The 16,517-nt window shown below is 46.2% G+C and overlaps 1 protein-coding gene across 1 annotated transcript in view; it reads right to left on the reverse strand.

The window, feature by feature from the left end:
• nrg3b (neuregulin 3b) overlaps positions 1-16,079 on the reverse strand; it is a 72,703-nt gene extending 56,624 nt beyond the window's left edge. The window contains exon 1 of the mRNA XM_085904223.1: positions 15,257-16,079. Within this exon, the coding sequence (XP_085760349.1) occupies positions 15,257-16,079 (823 nt within the window). The remainder of the gene's footprint in view (positions 1-15,256) is intronic.
• Between the last annotated feature and the right edge of the window lie 438 nt (positions 16,080-16,517).

A 16,517-nucleotide genomic window follows, 5' to 3' on the forward strand; every position in this document is an offset into this window, starting at 1 on the left:
TGTGTGTGTGTGTGTGTGTGTGTGTGTGTGTGTGTGTGTGTGTGTGTGTGTGTGTGTGTGTGTGTGTGTGTGTGTGTGTGTGTGTGTGTGTGTGTGTGTGTGTGTGTGTGTGTGTGTGTGTGTGTGTGTGTAATGACACACCTGCACGTTGGATATGCTAATATTCGAGCATGCTAATACAGAAGAATGAGAATCTGTTTTTTTTTCTTTTCATTTTTATATATATTATTTGCTTTATTAATTTATCAATTATGTTTGGGTTGAGTATGTTTTGGAAAATTGTGAATGAGACAGACATGAGCCTGCAAGCCGGGACCTTTGGAAAAAAAAATTGAATCAAAATGATGTGACTCGGAGGAATAATGTGGAAGTAGATGCACGTCACAACATAACGGTCACTCAGATGTTCCAATACCGATTGAAGGACAACAAATCTATTTCACGCAGTTTAATTAGTGTGAACGGGAAATAGCGACAAAGCGGCGAGCCGACGGAAAGCGGGCCTTTTGCGTGACACCAGTTAATTCATCTGACAGGCGAGCACGCTTAACTTTGACACTCAATTAGAAATGACACACAGAAACAATTTGAATGTCCTCTGTCACACTAATATTTCATCGGCTGACATTAGCAATGATAAAGGAACATGTCATCTGGGGAAGCGCCGATGAAGTTATTAACTTTTAACACACAAATTAAACGGGACTGCTTTGTCTTGCTCGGCTTAAAAAAAAAAAAAAAAAAAAAAAAAAGAAAAACAGGCGGGGGAATTCTCCACAGAAAGCCCGGCTGAGGAAATTGGCTCGGCCCGACTGTAAACGGATAACAATTTGATGTGGAGGTGAAATGATGGCATTGGGTGATAGCAACCCGTGAAAAGCTTTCCCGTTGCTTTTTTTCCGCCGCGAGGTGTTAGGATCCATCCGTCCGGTTCGGCCATTACGCACGAGGCCTGGATCGCTTAAAAGCAGTTCAGGGAACATCCACTTTGCTGCTTGACTGCGAGACACTCGCATGGTTTTACGGGTCAATCTTTCTGAACCAACAAGAGCAACATCAAGTTGGCCTAAGTGCCACTTGTCCGGCAAGCCCGTTTGTCGGTTCGTGTGCAAAAATCACTTCACGCGGCCCACTTTAATTCATATTTTATTCCAGACGTGAATGGCAGGTTTTTCAAGTTTCTGTAGCTCGTTTGGATCTCGCTTCACTCCGCTTTAACTTTTTTTTTTTTTTTTCCTTTCAATTGCATTTCTTTTCCAAATTCGGGCGATTTTCATTTAGTCACAGTCTGTGATGCTAGCCATCGATCACCAGGACAGCAACAGGAAGTGCAATCAGTCAGTGTCAGCTTGAAATGTGTGAGGGTTTTTTTCCCCCACTCCCTCCACTGTCCCGATTTGTTTTGGTTCCCGCATCCAGGATTCATTAATGTGGCCAAGTACGGAATAAACTAGCTTAATTGCGCACATTGATCACAAACCAAGAAACAAATTGCAGTATTAGTGTAGCATTAGCATGGAGAGGCAGGAGCAGACTCGCTTTCAAATTGACAAATTACTATTTGGATTCTTTTTTTTATTTTTATTTTAGCACACCTACACTTAAAACCTCTCGGATGTTCGTAATCCATTTAACGTCTAAATCATCTCGTAGTGTGAATCATTGTTGCCCTATTTGTAAGTAGGGCAGGGAAATATATCTGCCCGTGATATCTTTCTGGGGAAAAGTATCAAATCGCAAGTGTGGCTGTTTTAAGAGTAAAGGTCGAGGCTGATTAATAGCAACAGTTGAAAAATAGCCAGGCTACAGATCAGGCTCTCATCTTGAGCAAGCTGTTTGAGATCACCTTTTCCAAAAGGTCAAAGCGTCATAATTAGAAGGCCAATCGCTCAGCGTCACATCATCACCAATTCCTCTGCTTATTTATTACATTTGGTCTCGTTTGCGGGCTGCGGGAAAGAAAGAAAGAAAGAAAAAATGACAGCAAACGCCGTTTGCAGTACCTTTGCCGCTAATCAATGAAGGTGACACGAAAACCTCTGTGGCTTCAAGCAAAGTCGCAGCTAAACTGGCAGCCAATTAAAGGCAAAGCTGCCCCGGACTTCATTGCGCATTAGTCAGCTTTGTGACAGGGCCAATAGATCTACAACTCCTGGAGCTGCCTGCTCCCAACACCAGCTGGAAATGGTACTACTTCCTGTTCCTCGGGAGTTCTGAGCTCGCAGGTTGGCTTTTGGACTTTACCGATTACAACAAAGGTCTTTCGGATGTGCTGTCATTAAGACAACCCAGGAATCCATCGTGGATTGTAACCTCCATATTGTTGGCTTGAAGAGGCGGAGCCTGGACTGGTTGGTGAGTGACTTGGGTGCCAAAAGCAATTGCAAATATTGTATTTGCTGCTCTACGTTGCTACATCGTTGGCACATATTCAAATGTCAACATACGAGATGCCAGCGTCCCTTTGGCGCTTTAGCGGCCTATTCACAACAACTTGGAGGCGTACAGAGCAATAATAAATACGGCAAAGTATCTTTATAGCTTCAGCATACATGGTCGAACAGCAAAGGGACAGCCAAGGTCCCATTTTACGTCAGCCTGCGCAAATTTTCATTACAGCGTGGCTTCAGCGGCAGCAGCCGACGTGTCATTATTCCACGACGCCACTCTGTCGCGCCGCTGATTGATTAAAACCTTCACAATTTAGGCAGACACTCCCGAGTCAACATATTTTATCAACAAAAAAGCACATTTCTCCAAAGATAAAATATGTCTTATTTACTCACAAGCAACAGAATACATTGAGGGAGAGTTTGATGGCGGGAAAAGACAGGCTCCATATTTTATCAGAGTGTCGAAAGTAGCAATATGCATGATGGCGCCGCTAAATTGGAGGCGCATTTTTCTTGTCTTGCCGTCAAAGCGCTCATTTAAAAGCAGTTCTTCATTTAGAGACGCACCGCCACAACATCACAAGGCTGAGACAAATGAGCAGTGACAAACGACCATTACCGGCGCATTGCCGAATAACCCTATTACAAAATGATAACTAGTTTTAATTGAGACATCACTAAAACTACCATCGCGTGAACAAAATCCATCGATCACGTTTGGTAAATGAGTGCCCGATCCGAAGCCTCGGTGATGACGCGTGGCCCCGTCCCGGGAGGTGTGGGAGGCTAAGTGGGTGTACGCGCCTCGTAAATTACGATGAGGCCAAGTTATTGCACGTGGAAATGAGGCATAATTGATACGATTTGTAGCGGCACTCCCCCTCCCCATGACGGGAACCTTTTTGCTGCTGTCCACTTAAAAACATGATGGAAATGGAAAACTAGGGATATAAGAGATATCACTTTTGTTTTTTTCTGCAGCTAACTGGGCCGATCCCATTCACACCAATGCTCACGTGTTTTTTTGATATCCATTTAATGACGCCAAAGAGGAAAGCCATTATCAGATTTGTCTTGTTTGCACTCGGCCTTTTCTCAACCACATCCTTTGTGGCCTGAGTGGTGATGATGATGCCGCACTGCAGCTCAGTTCATATTTTTCGGAATGAAGCCCCCACCCTCACAAAAAAAAAAAAAAAAAAAAAAAAAGAAATGTGTTTCTGAGGTTATTGTGAATAGTGTCCCTAATGGGCAGTCTCACTGAGCCAACTCTATTGTGTGACTCATTAGAGTTGCAGCTAAATTTCAATTTTGCTTAACGCATGACAAGGTTAAATTCACAGACCTCCGACCGTCATTTAAATCGGAACATGATTGGCTGGCCGGAAAAAAGCAGCGGGGATCCGCTCAGACAACATTTCCACCTCAGCGCCCGAGGGGGGGCGTGGCAAATGCGGATGAGTAAACCATGGGTTGAGCTGGATTGATTTGACTTGTGAAGTCTCGCCGGGCTGTGGCGCTTATCTGCTCGGACCATTTTGGAGAATGTCACGTGATGATAGCAACACAAATACGCCTGGAGATGTTTGACATGCTGTTCTCACATCTGCACCGTTTAACCCGAAGATATCGCTGTCTGCTCCCTTTGCAAGTATTTATTTATATGATGAAGCATTTCTTGTGAAAATGATGAAGGTCATCGTAATTTAGGAAGGGCATTGCTTTCAAAGGTGTAATGTAAGAAATGAAAGGTTGCCACGGTAACAACTCTTGAGCCCATCACAAGCCTCTTATATAAATAAATAAAAAAACAAATAAATAATACAAATGATAATAATCAATAAATATATCGAATAAATAAATCTACATTTAAAGCTTTCAACCTCCTGGCGCGCGGGCAAACAAAAATGCCACAAAAATTCTGACACTACAAGGTTCCAGTGATAACTTCAGGTAGGGCCGCAGCATCCTGTCGCTTTAAGATAAACACGCGGGTATATTTATCTATAGCGGCAGAAGACTCGAAGTGCTTTCTGTGCGGCGCGTCCCCTCTCTGACCCGTGCGTACGCGTACACTCTGCTAGCCCGCCTCGCCCCGGCCCGGCCCTACCTGAGCACCGGCTGTCAAGCCGCCAGTCAAGTGAAAGATGGCAACATCAATATGTCATAAAGCAGGCCGACAGAGCTCTGCCTACTCAGACGCGCACATATATTCCCACAGACATGTTTACTCAGCATGCAAGGTCTGGCTAAGCCCGCGTGCGAGCTAGCAGGCACGCAAAGCTGCTTCACATTTACTTTGGGAGGGGTCCATTTTGGCAGCCCCTCCCAGTCACCCACCATCTTGGATGAAAAATGTCAGCCCGCTGTATTTCACCACGTGCAGTCTATTTGTATCTTTTTGAATGGAGGCGGGTTGCTGGGGTGTGAAGACAGCTTTTCCTCCACCTCCATCATATTGCGCTCCCCTCGTGGCACACACACGCGCGCCATCATCTGCTCCTTTCCTCACTCTCGCCAAGGAGGAGGGAATCTATGCTGTCACACACACACACATTTTGAAGCATACGTCTTGAAACATTCATATGCCTCCATTAGGAGCCCGTCAGGTGGCCCGCTTAAGAGAACCACATTAGAGGAACGCTTTAATGTCCTACTCCAGCCACACTCACATCAAATTAAAACAGGGGTGTCGCAACTTTATTTTTCTTTCCAAATGCGTACGGAAACTAGAAGGCCACTTTGTCACTCTTTGCCTTTTATTTATTTAGCGTGTTTATTTAGCTAACTAATCCACAAGTGTACTTAAGCATTTGCTAGGCTATATATATATATATATATATATATATATATATATATATATATATATATATATATATATATATATACACACACATACAGTATACATAGCATTTGGGGGCAAATATCTCTGTTACTCTCAAGGCTCTGTTGTCGGTTCAAACTTAACATTGTCTGGATAATTGTATGAGAGCACAAAAACACACATTGTGTTTGTTAAGGTGACATCAAGCGGAAACATGGAGATGCATACAAGCTAATTAGGCCCCAAGTTGCACAATGTCTGAGAAGAATAGCCAACGCCAAAGGAGAAGAGGGCGCATAAATAAAACATCCAAGGCGACGCTGGGAATTTGTCAAGGCTGTCAATTAAAGCCGGCAAAGCTTTTTTTGGTTGTTGTTTCTTTTAATGATTTAATTCACTTGCAATTAAACAATTTTAGACTGAAAGCGAAACAAAAACTGGAAAATGGAATTCAAGTTGCCTGCAGTGCTTACGTTAACTGGTGATTATTTTTGTTTGGGCACATTGTATTATTCATGAGTCTCTGATGAAAGTTATGTCACGCACAATTGTAAAGCAAACGCCACTGGATTGCTCTCGGCTAATATTTACAACTGACGTCATAGTACTACACCATTCATGATTCATTATGCAATTATTTCATCAAATAATAGCGTCACACACACACACACACACACACACACACACACACACACACGGCCATATACTGTACAGTACTTACATGCCGCTCAGGCACAATCATTATTCGGATCCTCCAGTGGAGCGACCGACTCTGACATATTTTTTCTAAATATTAATAAAATAATAATGAATGAATAGCAATTAATAATAATAATAATAACATATTTAAATGATAGCCACATTTTTGGGACGTTTTCCAAGCAGTGGCGGGATCGACAGCCCAGTGAGAAATTATTATTATTAATAATAATAATAATAATGATAATAATAAATAAAACAATAAATAATAATAATCACATATTTGGACGATATCCACATTTTGGAGACGTTTTCCAAGCAGCTTTCTGCTCTCCTCAGCACTGATTGCTATTGGGGCGATTTCAGCACTGGACAGCTCCACTGAGGGCAATAGCCTTTCGTTCATTCCCTTTTGCATGACGCTTGCGGCTAACAGGAGCATCTCCCGACTGACTTCTCTGGCTCACTCAATAGAGATTGTACCTCACACTCAGGTTCCACTCAGCGCAAAAATTATCTTCATTAGCTCAGTATTGGGCTCATTAGCTCCATTGTCACGGCAAAACATTCAATAATGACACGTGTCGGGCCGAGGGTTTTGCTTTGCCATCACGCGTAATTGCCTGTGTGTTTTGTCGAGATGAGAGGAGGGAGGAAGGGTGCCGTCGCATTAGCACGCGTGTTGGCACGCACAGGCAGGCCACCTCCGAGGAGACCCACTGAAAGATGGAAGGAATCAATGAGGAGCGAAAATGGCGGCAAAAAGAGAAATGGAATGGCAGGTGTCGATCGATCTGTCTATGCTTCCGAACCGGAACAGACAAAAGTATGGTTGAAGAAATATTTTGATGGCCATTAAGAAGGGAAAGAAAGAAAAAAAAGAGGTGGGGTAAGGTGTGTCCTTTTTTTTTTTTTTTTTTTTGAGGGGAACACTTGGACAGAAGGCGTTAGCAGCACTCCAGGGAGCGCCAAGACAGATTAATGCAGGGGCTTTAATATTTCACATGAGAATGTACGACTGCTCTCTCTCTCTCGCTCGCTCCATCGTTCATCTCTCTCTGGCTTCAAGCATGAATGTGTTCTGCTGAAGGGGAAGATTTCCCCATCCCAAAGCTTCTGGCTGCACTCTTTGTGACAGCAAGTGGCAGATCAGCCTCGGCGAAAAGGAGACAACCAAAGTAGTCCCTCCCTCTGTCTGTCTGTCTGTCTGTCTCCTAGCGTTCTAAAGAGCTCCAGACCCTGGCACTTGCTGACTTCCAGCTCAGAGTCACCTTGAATGAGAATCACCTTCTCTCAGATTGCTGCCCCTCCCCATCCCTCAAATCCATCGCGATCACACATGGTGTGAAGATTTACTATACGATATATTTTACAGCATGTGCGGGTCTGCAGCATGTCTGCTGGCAAGTAAATCCAGCCTAAGAAGATTAGACGAGAGAATGCCTCTCCAGTGTGCCATCGGGCCCACCCGCTCACTCTGACTTTAATAGTCACCATTGTCACATATCTGCCCCACTTTTTGCTTTACATGCAGCCATGTTCTTCCCATAGCAATATTTCATTGTATGGATTTTTTTTTTTTTTTTCAAGGCTGATGGCTCTTCTGATCATCCCAATTCCAATTTGTATGACCTTCTTGAAAGATGAAGACATTTTTGCTAGCCTAGCATCTTGCCCGTGGGCAATCCTTGATGAAAACACTCAACGGTTCAAAAAAATAAAAAGGAGAAGTGACCTCTCCGACGTCTCAAATAAGAAAGCCGGAGCGCTCGTGGAGGCATCGCCTTTGCTTTTGTGCCGACTCAGCGGCGCTGCCACTAGAACGAAGTCATTGGCTGCGCATTTACATTAAGGCTCATACTTCTTCGCCCAGCGTGTGAATAATGTGCATTCAATTCAAATTCCAAAAACAGGGATGAATAGAGTATCCCTTTCGCCTTTATCTAGGCCAGCAGAGTTACACAGCTGGACGCATCCGAACTCCTGTTATACTTCTCGCTTTGTCTCATACACACACACACGTGTACACACACAAACACACACACACGTGCGTGATGTCCAGTACGCACGCACGTACCAGCTGTCGTGGATTAGCAAAGAACAAGAGCTTCTCTGTGCTCCGGGCCGACGTTGGATGCTCATGGCCTGGTTGTGACCTAAAGCCAAGATTTATTTTCTTGTTATTCCAAAACAGTTGAAGCATTGAATAATTGCTCTTATTGTGAAATGACGGGTTTGCTTAACCGTAAGCAAAAGCAGAGGATTGAAAACTGGCTGGTCGGAATCTATCTTGAATTGCCTCTATACATTGATCCCGCTGACTCTTCAATCTCCCCGCCGGCCGCCGGATCGCACTTTAATCTTCATTATTCTCCTTAAAGCCGCAGACTCTTTCTGATGACAGTCTCATCTGGAACCCCCCCAAACAGATCAACAGATTGGCGCGTCATTAAAACCGACGCCAGTGTAAATGGATGCCCTCAATCTCGAACAATTTTCATTTCATTATATCAAATAAAGCAATTTAATAAATATATTTAAATTTAATTGAAATGTATTTGATGAATACATTTAAATAATGACATAAATACATTTAAATTTAATTCAATCATAAATTGAATAGATAAATAAATATCCTGCTTTTGGTAAAATTGTATTCTTCCCTTCATTCAACCAAACACAAAACGTGTTTGTCGCTCAATTTTTGGCTTGTTTTTCTTTTGAATTATGAAACTGCCAGTGTGTGAGTTAAACACGCTTTAAATATGTAATGTGGAAGGTTCAACTAAGAGCACGCATTAAAGACTCGCTAGAGCGACAAGCAGCACTCGCCCCGGACTTTCTCACAAAGCGCCATAAAATATTCCATCATATCCTGGAGCATCCCCGACTCCAGCTGGGATCAAAGTGTGGACTTGATGACGGTGCAAGGAGCGCACATTAGTGCCTCCTACGGCTCTTTTCAGCCCGCATGCGCTGAGCCCCTCATTCCCTTCCATTAATAGATGCCGTGAAAAATACATGATAGGCTTTGCTTTTACCATTTTGCCGACCGAGTATCGAAACATAACCCGAGGGGACACGCGGCGACGGAAGAGTGACGGTCATACGCTTGCAAAATATTAATGGCGCCGTGTTTTGGGGAAATCTCAAGGTGGAAACTCTTAAGGTCATACTCCTAGTCAAGAGGGGGCAGTGTTTTAAATCGGAGCCAACTATTTGCTGATGGTCAGACCAAAATGGCTGTCTACTGCATATTTTTATGACTCAGCAATCATATTGGATTGGTGCTTTGACTTCCAAAAAAATATCGTACTTTACGATATCGGGTTTCTGAATTCCGAGACAGCTTTGTAGCAACTAGCGTTATCTGGCTCCACTGCGCTGTGGCAAAGTCAACTGCGCTGCTTGATGGATTGACTACAAAGCCCTTGAAAATGAACTGGCAGGAAAAACTTTTTTGTATTTTTTTTTACAAAGATTCTCACAGGCTGCCGGTGACAAGGCTTGTAATGGCTGCCGTTGACAACGTCCTATCAATGATTCAAAGCAGCACACACATGATGGTCGGAGGCCTGACAGAAATGTTTCTCTGCTAGGATGTTCGGAGACGGGGGGGGACTTTAGATATATAATTCACTGAGTGTGCTCAAGCCTTTCCGAACTTGATTGACTTTTTACTTTGAAGCAAGCGGCACCGGAGTAACACGACCCTCACGCCTGCTCAATCAGCTCGCAAGCGCTGTGAGTCATAAAAACAATTAAATCAGAGGACGCCGTCTACAATGTTAGCCGCGCCGGTTATTCGTCAGGAACGCTAATGGGTCAAACTAAAGGTCAACTCGGACAGACGCTAGAGCTGTACAAATGGGTGAACGCAAATGTTTTTATTCTGGGGGCGGGACCTTCAACCGTGAAATAGATTCTGTTGAAATTATTCATATGTTAAAATAACAAAATAAAATATGTTCAAATTAAAAAACAAAACTGACTGAATCACCTAGACAGCTCCGATGCGGCAAAGCATTTTAGTTTTATAGAGACGGGACAAAAATAAGTGCAGCTCGTCAGCCGGGACACCCACTCGCTCGCTCGCTTTGCACTTGGCGTCATCATATGACATGATGAAATCACACGACCATAAAAGGTAACCTCCGCATTCAATATTGTCGTCTTCCTACACTCCCCTGCAGGCTTTGCTTTGGAATGTATAGTTGTCAAGCAAAAGCGAGGCGCTACTTGAAACCAAATGCCATTTCCGACCGCCGTCGATAACATTCGCGTGCGTTTATGTTAATCGGTGATCTCCGCCGACAAATCCAGCGGTCGACGAGTCGTGTAAGATGGCAGATTAGGGGCGAATATGAACGACGGCAAGCAAAAGGGGCTTTTGTCTTGTTATCTTCGGAAGGGAGTTGACATTATCCCGGTGGATCAGCTTTGGACAATGCGTGGATTACCGCTACGAGACAAACCCCGCACCCCCCCCATCGCAAGAAGACATCACGAGAGGACCTCTTGAACTTTACGTCGAAAAGGTCACTGCAATAAAAATAAAGCTAGAAGTGTGGAGAGGATTTCGCCGCTAGCTGATAACGCTAGCTGGTGTTTGAAGCGACAACTTGAAGTTTTCTTGTATTGTGAACGTTTTTGTTTTTTTAAACTTTAAATGTGTTTCAAGTGTGTGGGAAGAAAATTATGTAACTCAAAGAAGGAAAAACTCCCGCACACTGTCTCACTCTAAATCCTTTAATGTGGGATTAAAGGACTTTGACTGAGACAGTGGGAGTGCGGGAATTTTTCCTTCTTTGAGTTTGACTCTTCTCCTACGCGCCTGTCACTTACAGGTGTGCAAAAAAAAAAAGAAGATGTATTTAAGTTTTTTATGCGTTTGTGAACATGGAAACATTCAATATAACCTTGCTCGCAGTCATATAGTCTTCATCCTCTGCAAAGAGTTTCTTATACTGCCCCCTTGTGTGGTAGACATGATGACTGTTTTAATTTAAATAGACATTTTAAATTCAATGATGGATTTTTTTAAATATATTTTTTCAATTTTTAAAAATGACAACTGTTTAATTTAATTAGAAATTTTGAATTCAATGATGGGATAACAAGAGATTATTTTTTTTAAATACCCAAAGATGTCTCCCTTTTCCTCTTCTGTGTTTTTCCAACCTGATAACACGAGCAGCTCACCCCACTGGGTCGCTGATTTAATACGGGGACTGTAACGCTCTCAGATCACATTTAATGGCGTGTAATTCTCGGCGTGCCCGCCGCCGCCGTATGCGCTTCTTCCTCCCTCGCCACACGAGCGAGCGTGTGGCTGCTTTCCGTTCCGTGCAAATGAAGAAGTCAACCATTTCACGAGTAGCTGAATTATTGAGAGAGGATTTGTGCTTAACAAGCGGGCGGAAACATTTCCTAAAAAGCATTCGTATCAAAATTGTATTTGGGATATTTGACTGTGAGGAAGCCGCCAATCAATAATTGAACTCAGTTTGTTGATTTTCTTAGGTAAACATGGCTTTTGGCTAGGAACAATTTTAGCCTGGCGTGTATCGGAACATCCTTCGACGTGTTGTGGCCATTAGGCCCCCCCCCCACACACACACACACACGTGCGGGACATCTCCAGCACTTCACAAATGGGACAAGCCATCAATTATTCACATTTCCTGCAGAGCACGTTTGCCTTTCTGGACATGAATTTTTAAGCGGCCGGTGCGACCACCGAGGTCAGGCGGGCCAGCCCGCGTACGAGTCCACGGCGAATCCTGCCGTGCTTTTGTCACCTCCCCGCAGGAGCGTTTGTCTACACCACGCGTTGAGATTTGTAGTGTGTACTTACAGCGACGCTTCACTTATATTTACTCTGCGGGATGAGAGCGAAGAAATACCGAGGAGGGAGGCCGCATCCTCCCATCTTGAGTCTACACTTTAGCGGCTGAGGTTAATGTCAGGCCCAAGATCAGCCGATACGAGCGCAAGAACTATTGACAGCCAACAAGGGATCAAGTTTCGCACTTGGCCGGCCGAGTGCTGCAGTGTCACGCGACCGCGGCAGATTATCCCAGCGCCCGCAGCGCAGGATGTACACCGGAAGCCGCTCGTGTTTATCCATCAATGGCTTTTCCCGGGTTTTTTTTTTTTTTCCGATCCATTGAGACGTCAAGGTCACGGTAGATTGCCTCCCAGGATCCCTTCTGTCTCGGGCCACGCCTCGCCCTGAAGTAATCCGACGTCCTCACTTTGGACAATCGTACGCTTCCAACTGTTCGCTCGCAGTCTGCACGCTCCATAAAGCCGCTGTTTTATCGAGCGATCGATGAAACCTCTCATAAAGCTTCGAGACCGACTCCATTTTTCTTTACATGTTCAATTCCCTTCAGTACCCCCCCCCCCCCTTCAACCAAGGCGGTTCAGACACAAACATAAAGTCCGGCCTAGCTCGATCACGGAATTCTCAGTCGAGGGAGCTACTTTAAAAGTCACCTCGCTGACATGGAGTTCCTCGGGGCTCAGACATGAAGGTCACGCAGTCCTCCCCAATGTGTTAGCAGATGAACGATTCCTCGCAGAGCGCAGCTCTCCTCTCTCTCGCTCTCTCGCTCGCCCAACGGCGAAGTCCGAGACTATAATAGGCTGACAATCTGATTTACATTTCCGGCTCATTCGCTTCTTTGTCGCCGACATGGCGCTGACACCGGTAGAAGAATAGAAGGCAAGGTGGCGATACCTGGCGGGTCATAAGAAAGCTGTCAGCCGATTGGTCGTAACTAACGTGTGATTTTTTTGGACTCTAGATTGCCGTCGTTGTTTTGACACCCCATTAAGTTCCTTTTCGGAGCATCTCGGGATTCCAAAACACAATCTTGTTTGTCTCTCAAAAGCTCGGCTCTCATTACTCCCACCCGCCACAGCCCTCCTCTTTCTACTTTATTGATTCGTCGAGAGTCAGTGGGCCGTGCTGGGCGCTGGCAACGGAAAAGGGCAGAGGGATCAATTTCCACAAAATTCCACATATTCGCTCGGCCTGTCAGTCCGGGATAATTTGTCAGCGAGGCTTGTATGTATGGGGCTTTGTAATTGGCGCCCGTCGGTGTCAAGTGTCTCGACTAGCTAAGATGTCTGAGGCCGAGCGAGCGCTCTCATTTGCATATTTTAACCATGTGATCTTATGCAAATACTTTGAGGATTGTTTTTTTTCAAAAACAGCTCCACTTGGCACGGCGTGCCAAAAGAATGAAGAGCACATTCTCGTATCGTCTAAACACGTTTGCCGATTGAGATCATCGAGCTCGGACTCTTTTCCGAGGCTTACAAGATGGCTTTGTAGCTACAAAGGCAAGCGGCTCTCAATCTAATAACAGGAAGTAAAGGCAGGGCTTAAAGTTTCTTAGCAACTAAGCCCGACGCAATAAAAAGTGGCGTCGTCCGTGTTTAATTGCACGCGGGAGGTCCCGACAAAGTGTCCCAGATGGATGGGAAGCGATTTTTACAGGACGGCCAGCAAATCTGAGCCTGACCTCCTGGGAGCGTGAGAGAAAGACGAGCGGCAAACTGGATTTCTATCTTTGCTTTTAATCCGCCGCCGAGGCTTTATGTATCGTCAGGAAAACAAAAAAACCCCCATGAAAATCAAGAGTTTGCGTGTCTGGCTCGTGTTTTTTTTACTCTCGTCGAAGCCTAACAACCGCTTGACTTTTGACTTGAGCTGCTCATTCCGACTCAAATATAATTTTGTTAGCGTGGCCGGCTCACTTTGGCACGGCTTTAGCGACGACGATCCAATTGGCGCCTCGTGATGTCATTTCCAGGACACCAAGCAATTTACGACGCCAAACGACTTACGATGACGCTGATGAAGCTGATCAAAGTCTTTATGTCCACCGATACCATTACGGCAAACTTTTTTTTTTTTTTTTTCCAAGTTGACCAAACACGAGGACGACGCCACGTGGACGGCGCCATCGTCGTCGGCGATTAGAGCAAAATGGGCACGGCGCCAACACGCCTCAATAGCACACACACACACACACACACAAAGCACAATTGAGTATTTGCACACAAAGTGACACGTTTGCAAGCTAGGCTAAGTGTGCCAAATCTGCCAGACGCTCCTGACAGTAAGAATAAAAGGAAACGGGGAGCACAAAAATATACGGGGGAGGTGATTAGCACAGACAGTGCTGGAAAAATGACATCACTATCGGACTGTCGTTTATTTCCATCTTTTCGCCATGGCTTTAGCCAGAGAGTCTTATTCGTGCATTATTCCCCCAACTTAACAATGTAGCGGATCAATTGGCAGCGGATGCAAGGGTGTGTGTGTGGGGGGGGGGGGGGCGGGGAGTACCTGGAGCCGGGCTTTGCACAGCGTTTCATCACTTTTTTATTCTGTTGTGTTATTACATCTTAAACACACTGCCTTGCACATAACTAGCAGATATTTCAGCAAGCTCATACGGCCACACTTTAAAAGGACGCAAAGAAATGAAGAGGTTCGCTTCTGGAAAGATTTTAAAAGCGGAGCAAATACTTGACGGCAAAGGTTATCCGAGGGCAATTCTGAAAGTGGCCCATCTGAAGAAAAGTGAGGTCATCAGGACGCTTGTTTCTACGTTTCTGCAGCCGAGCTCCATTTGTTATCATCGTTCATGGAACGTATCGAACGAACGGCGCTGCCTCTTTCGTGCAACGCTGCTCCACTCTAACATCAGACAGTCCATTGGAAGTCAGAACTCACCTTTGCCACTCCCCTGCTCATCTGAACCCACAAACAGGCCCTCCTCAATCACAGAAAGCTCTCGACAAAAATTGCCAACCAAGGAAATCAAATCTTCCGGTGGATTATCGGATTAATGCATAAGTGAAAGATAAAGACGAGAAGGGGCGAAACCCCTGAGGATCTGCCCGGGTATCAGTTTGGGCTAATGAAGACAATTAATGCTAATCTGTCCACTCTCCACTTCCCGGGGGGTTAATAAAAGCAATGTTTTACATTTTCAGACCATGAGTCATTGTTAATCCAGTTCACTCCTGCGATTAGAAGTAGCATTCTGTTATTAGCCTACTACCATGAAGGTCCAGCGTGGTCTCAAAGAGCCACTAGGAAGAGGTCAAGTACCTTCAAAGTATTGATTGATCTCACATATGGAAAACAATTGGCCCAGAAGTCACCTTCAAAATGTGTGATGTTGACCTGATGTCTTCTCAGTCTCCGGCAAATCTCGGCAGTGTTGCAGAGACATCTAGGAAAGCTGCCGGAGACTTACCGCGAAGACATCAGGTCGCCATCCCGACACGTGATATAGGAAAAGTTGTGACTCACGTGTCCGGAAGCGGTGGTGCGGTCGAGTGGCCGGTGCCTTTCCTTGCCGCCCGTGAGTCCAGCGAGCCGTGGGCTTGACTGGATGAGAGGCGCTTGTCGTCGTCTGGGCCTTTGTGGTGATCCTCACAGTGGTGGTGGTGGTGGTGCTGGAGGTCGTCGAGGCCCCGGTTGTGGATGGGGTCAGTCCGGGCTTTGAGTGGCCGGCCCCGTTGCGCCCGCCGCCGCCGCTTCCTTTTCTGACCGTGCTGCGAGGGGTCACTTCCTTCCTGCCGGGCACCGGTGTCATTCGGGGGGCGCGGGTGGCGGACACGGTCGGCGTGGTCCCGCCCACTCGGGTGCCAACGCGGTTGTGGAGGTGCGGGGCCTGGTTGCCTACGCCGCCGCCGTTGGCCGAATGGTTGGCTGGCGGCCCGGATCGAGTTCTCGGCGCCGGCGCGGTTCCGTCGGCGGCTAGCGGCGTTGTCGTGGAAACCGTGGGGACGGTAGACGTGGCGGCGGTAGAAATGTCCGGTCCCTTGGGCATGGCACTAGGTTTGGAAAGGAATATGGGGTCCTGTCCCATGCCCCCTTTGGGATCCACCAGGTCGGTGGGGACGTAGTCTTGGACGGATCCCACCACAATCCATTTGAGCAGCATGAGACTGAGGCCCAGGCCTACAAAGCCCATCACCAAGGGCACGGCGCACAACCAGGTCTGCTGGCGAGGCCACACGGCGCAGGGGCCGCAGCGGAACGGGCCCGGGGCCCGGGGGGACGCTTGCTCCGCCCCCGGCTCCTCCAACGTCATGGCCGCCAGCGTGCTGGCGCCCGAGTGCTCGCTCATCCTGCTTTCCGTCTCTCGGGGGGAGCTTTTGGAGGTCAAACGGGTTTCCAAAAGATCAAGTGGCGCAGCCAAGGAAGGGATGGTGGCGAACCAAAGCGGCACATCTTACATACACGGCAAGCCTTTCGATTTACAGGCACATGCATGCGCGCACCACTCGAGCACATGTGACAGTCATGGAAGTCGTTAAACGCTGGCACAGCACTCGCATGCAGACACACAAGCCGTACTCCCTCTGGCGGAGCGCAAGGAAGTACACACACAAGCGCACAGGTTACAAACAGGTGAGATGGAGGGATGGAGGGACGGAAGGAAAGGAGGGAGGGTTGGGGGGTTGGAGGCTCAAACGGAGCGACGGTAAATCCCGAGATGCTTCACTCCCTTGTTTGAAAAAAAAAAAAAAAAAAAAAAAAACTGGGTATCGATCCGTCGCAAGGT

This window comes from Syngnathus leptorhynchus, chromosome 22, assembly GCF_054491065.1.
Source record: "Syngnathus leptorhynchus isolate UIUO chromosome 22, UIUO_Slep, whole genome shotgun sequence".
In the NCBI taxonomy this organism is placed as follows: Eukaryota; Metazoa; Chordata; class Actinopteri; order Syngnathiformes; family Syngnathidae; genus Syngnathus; species Syngnathus leptorhynchus.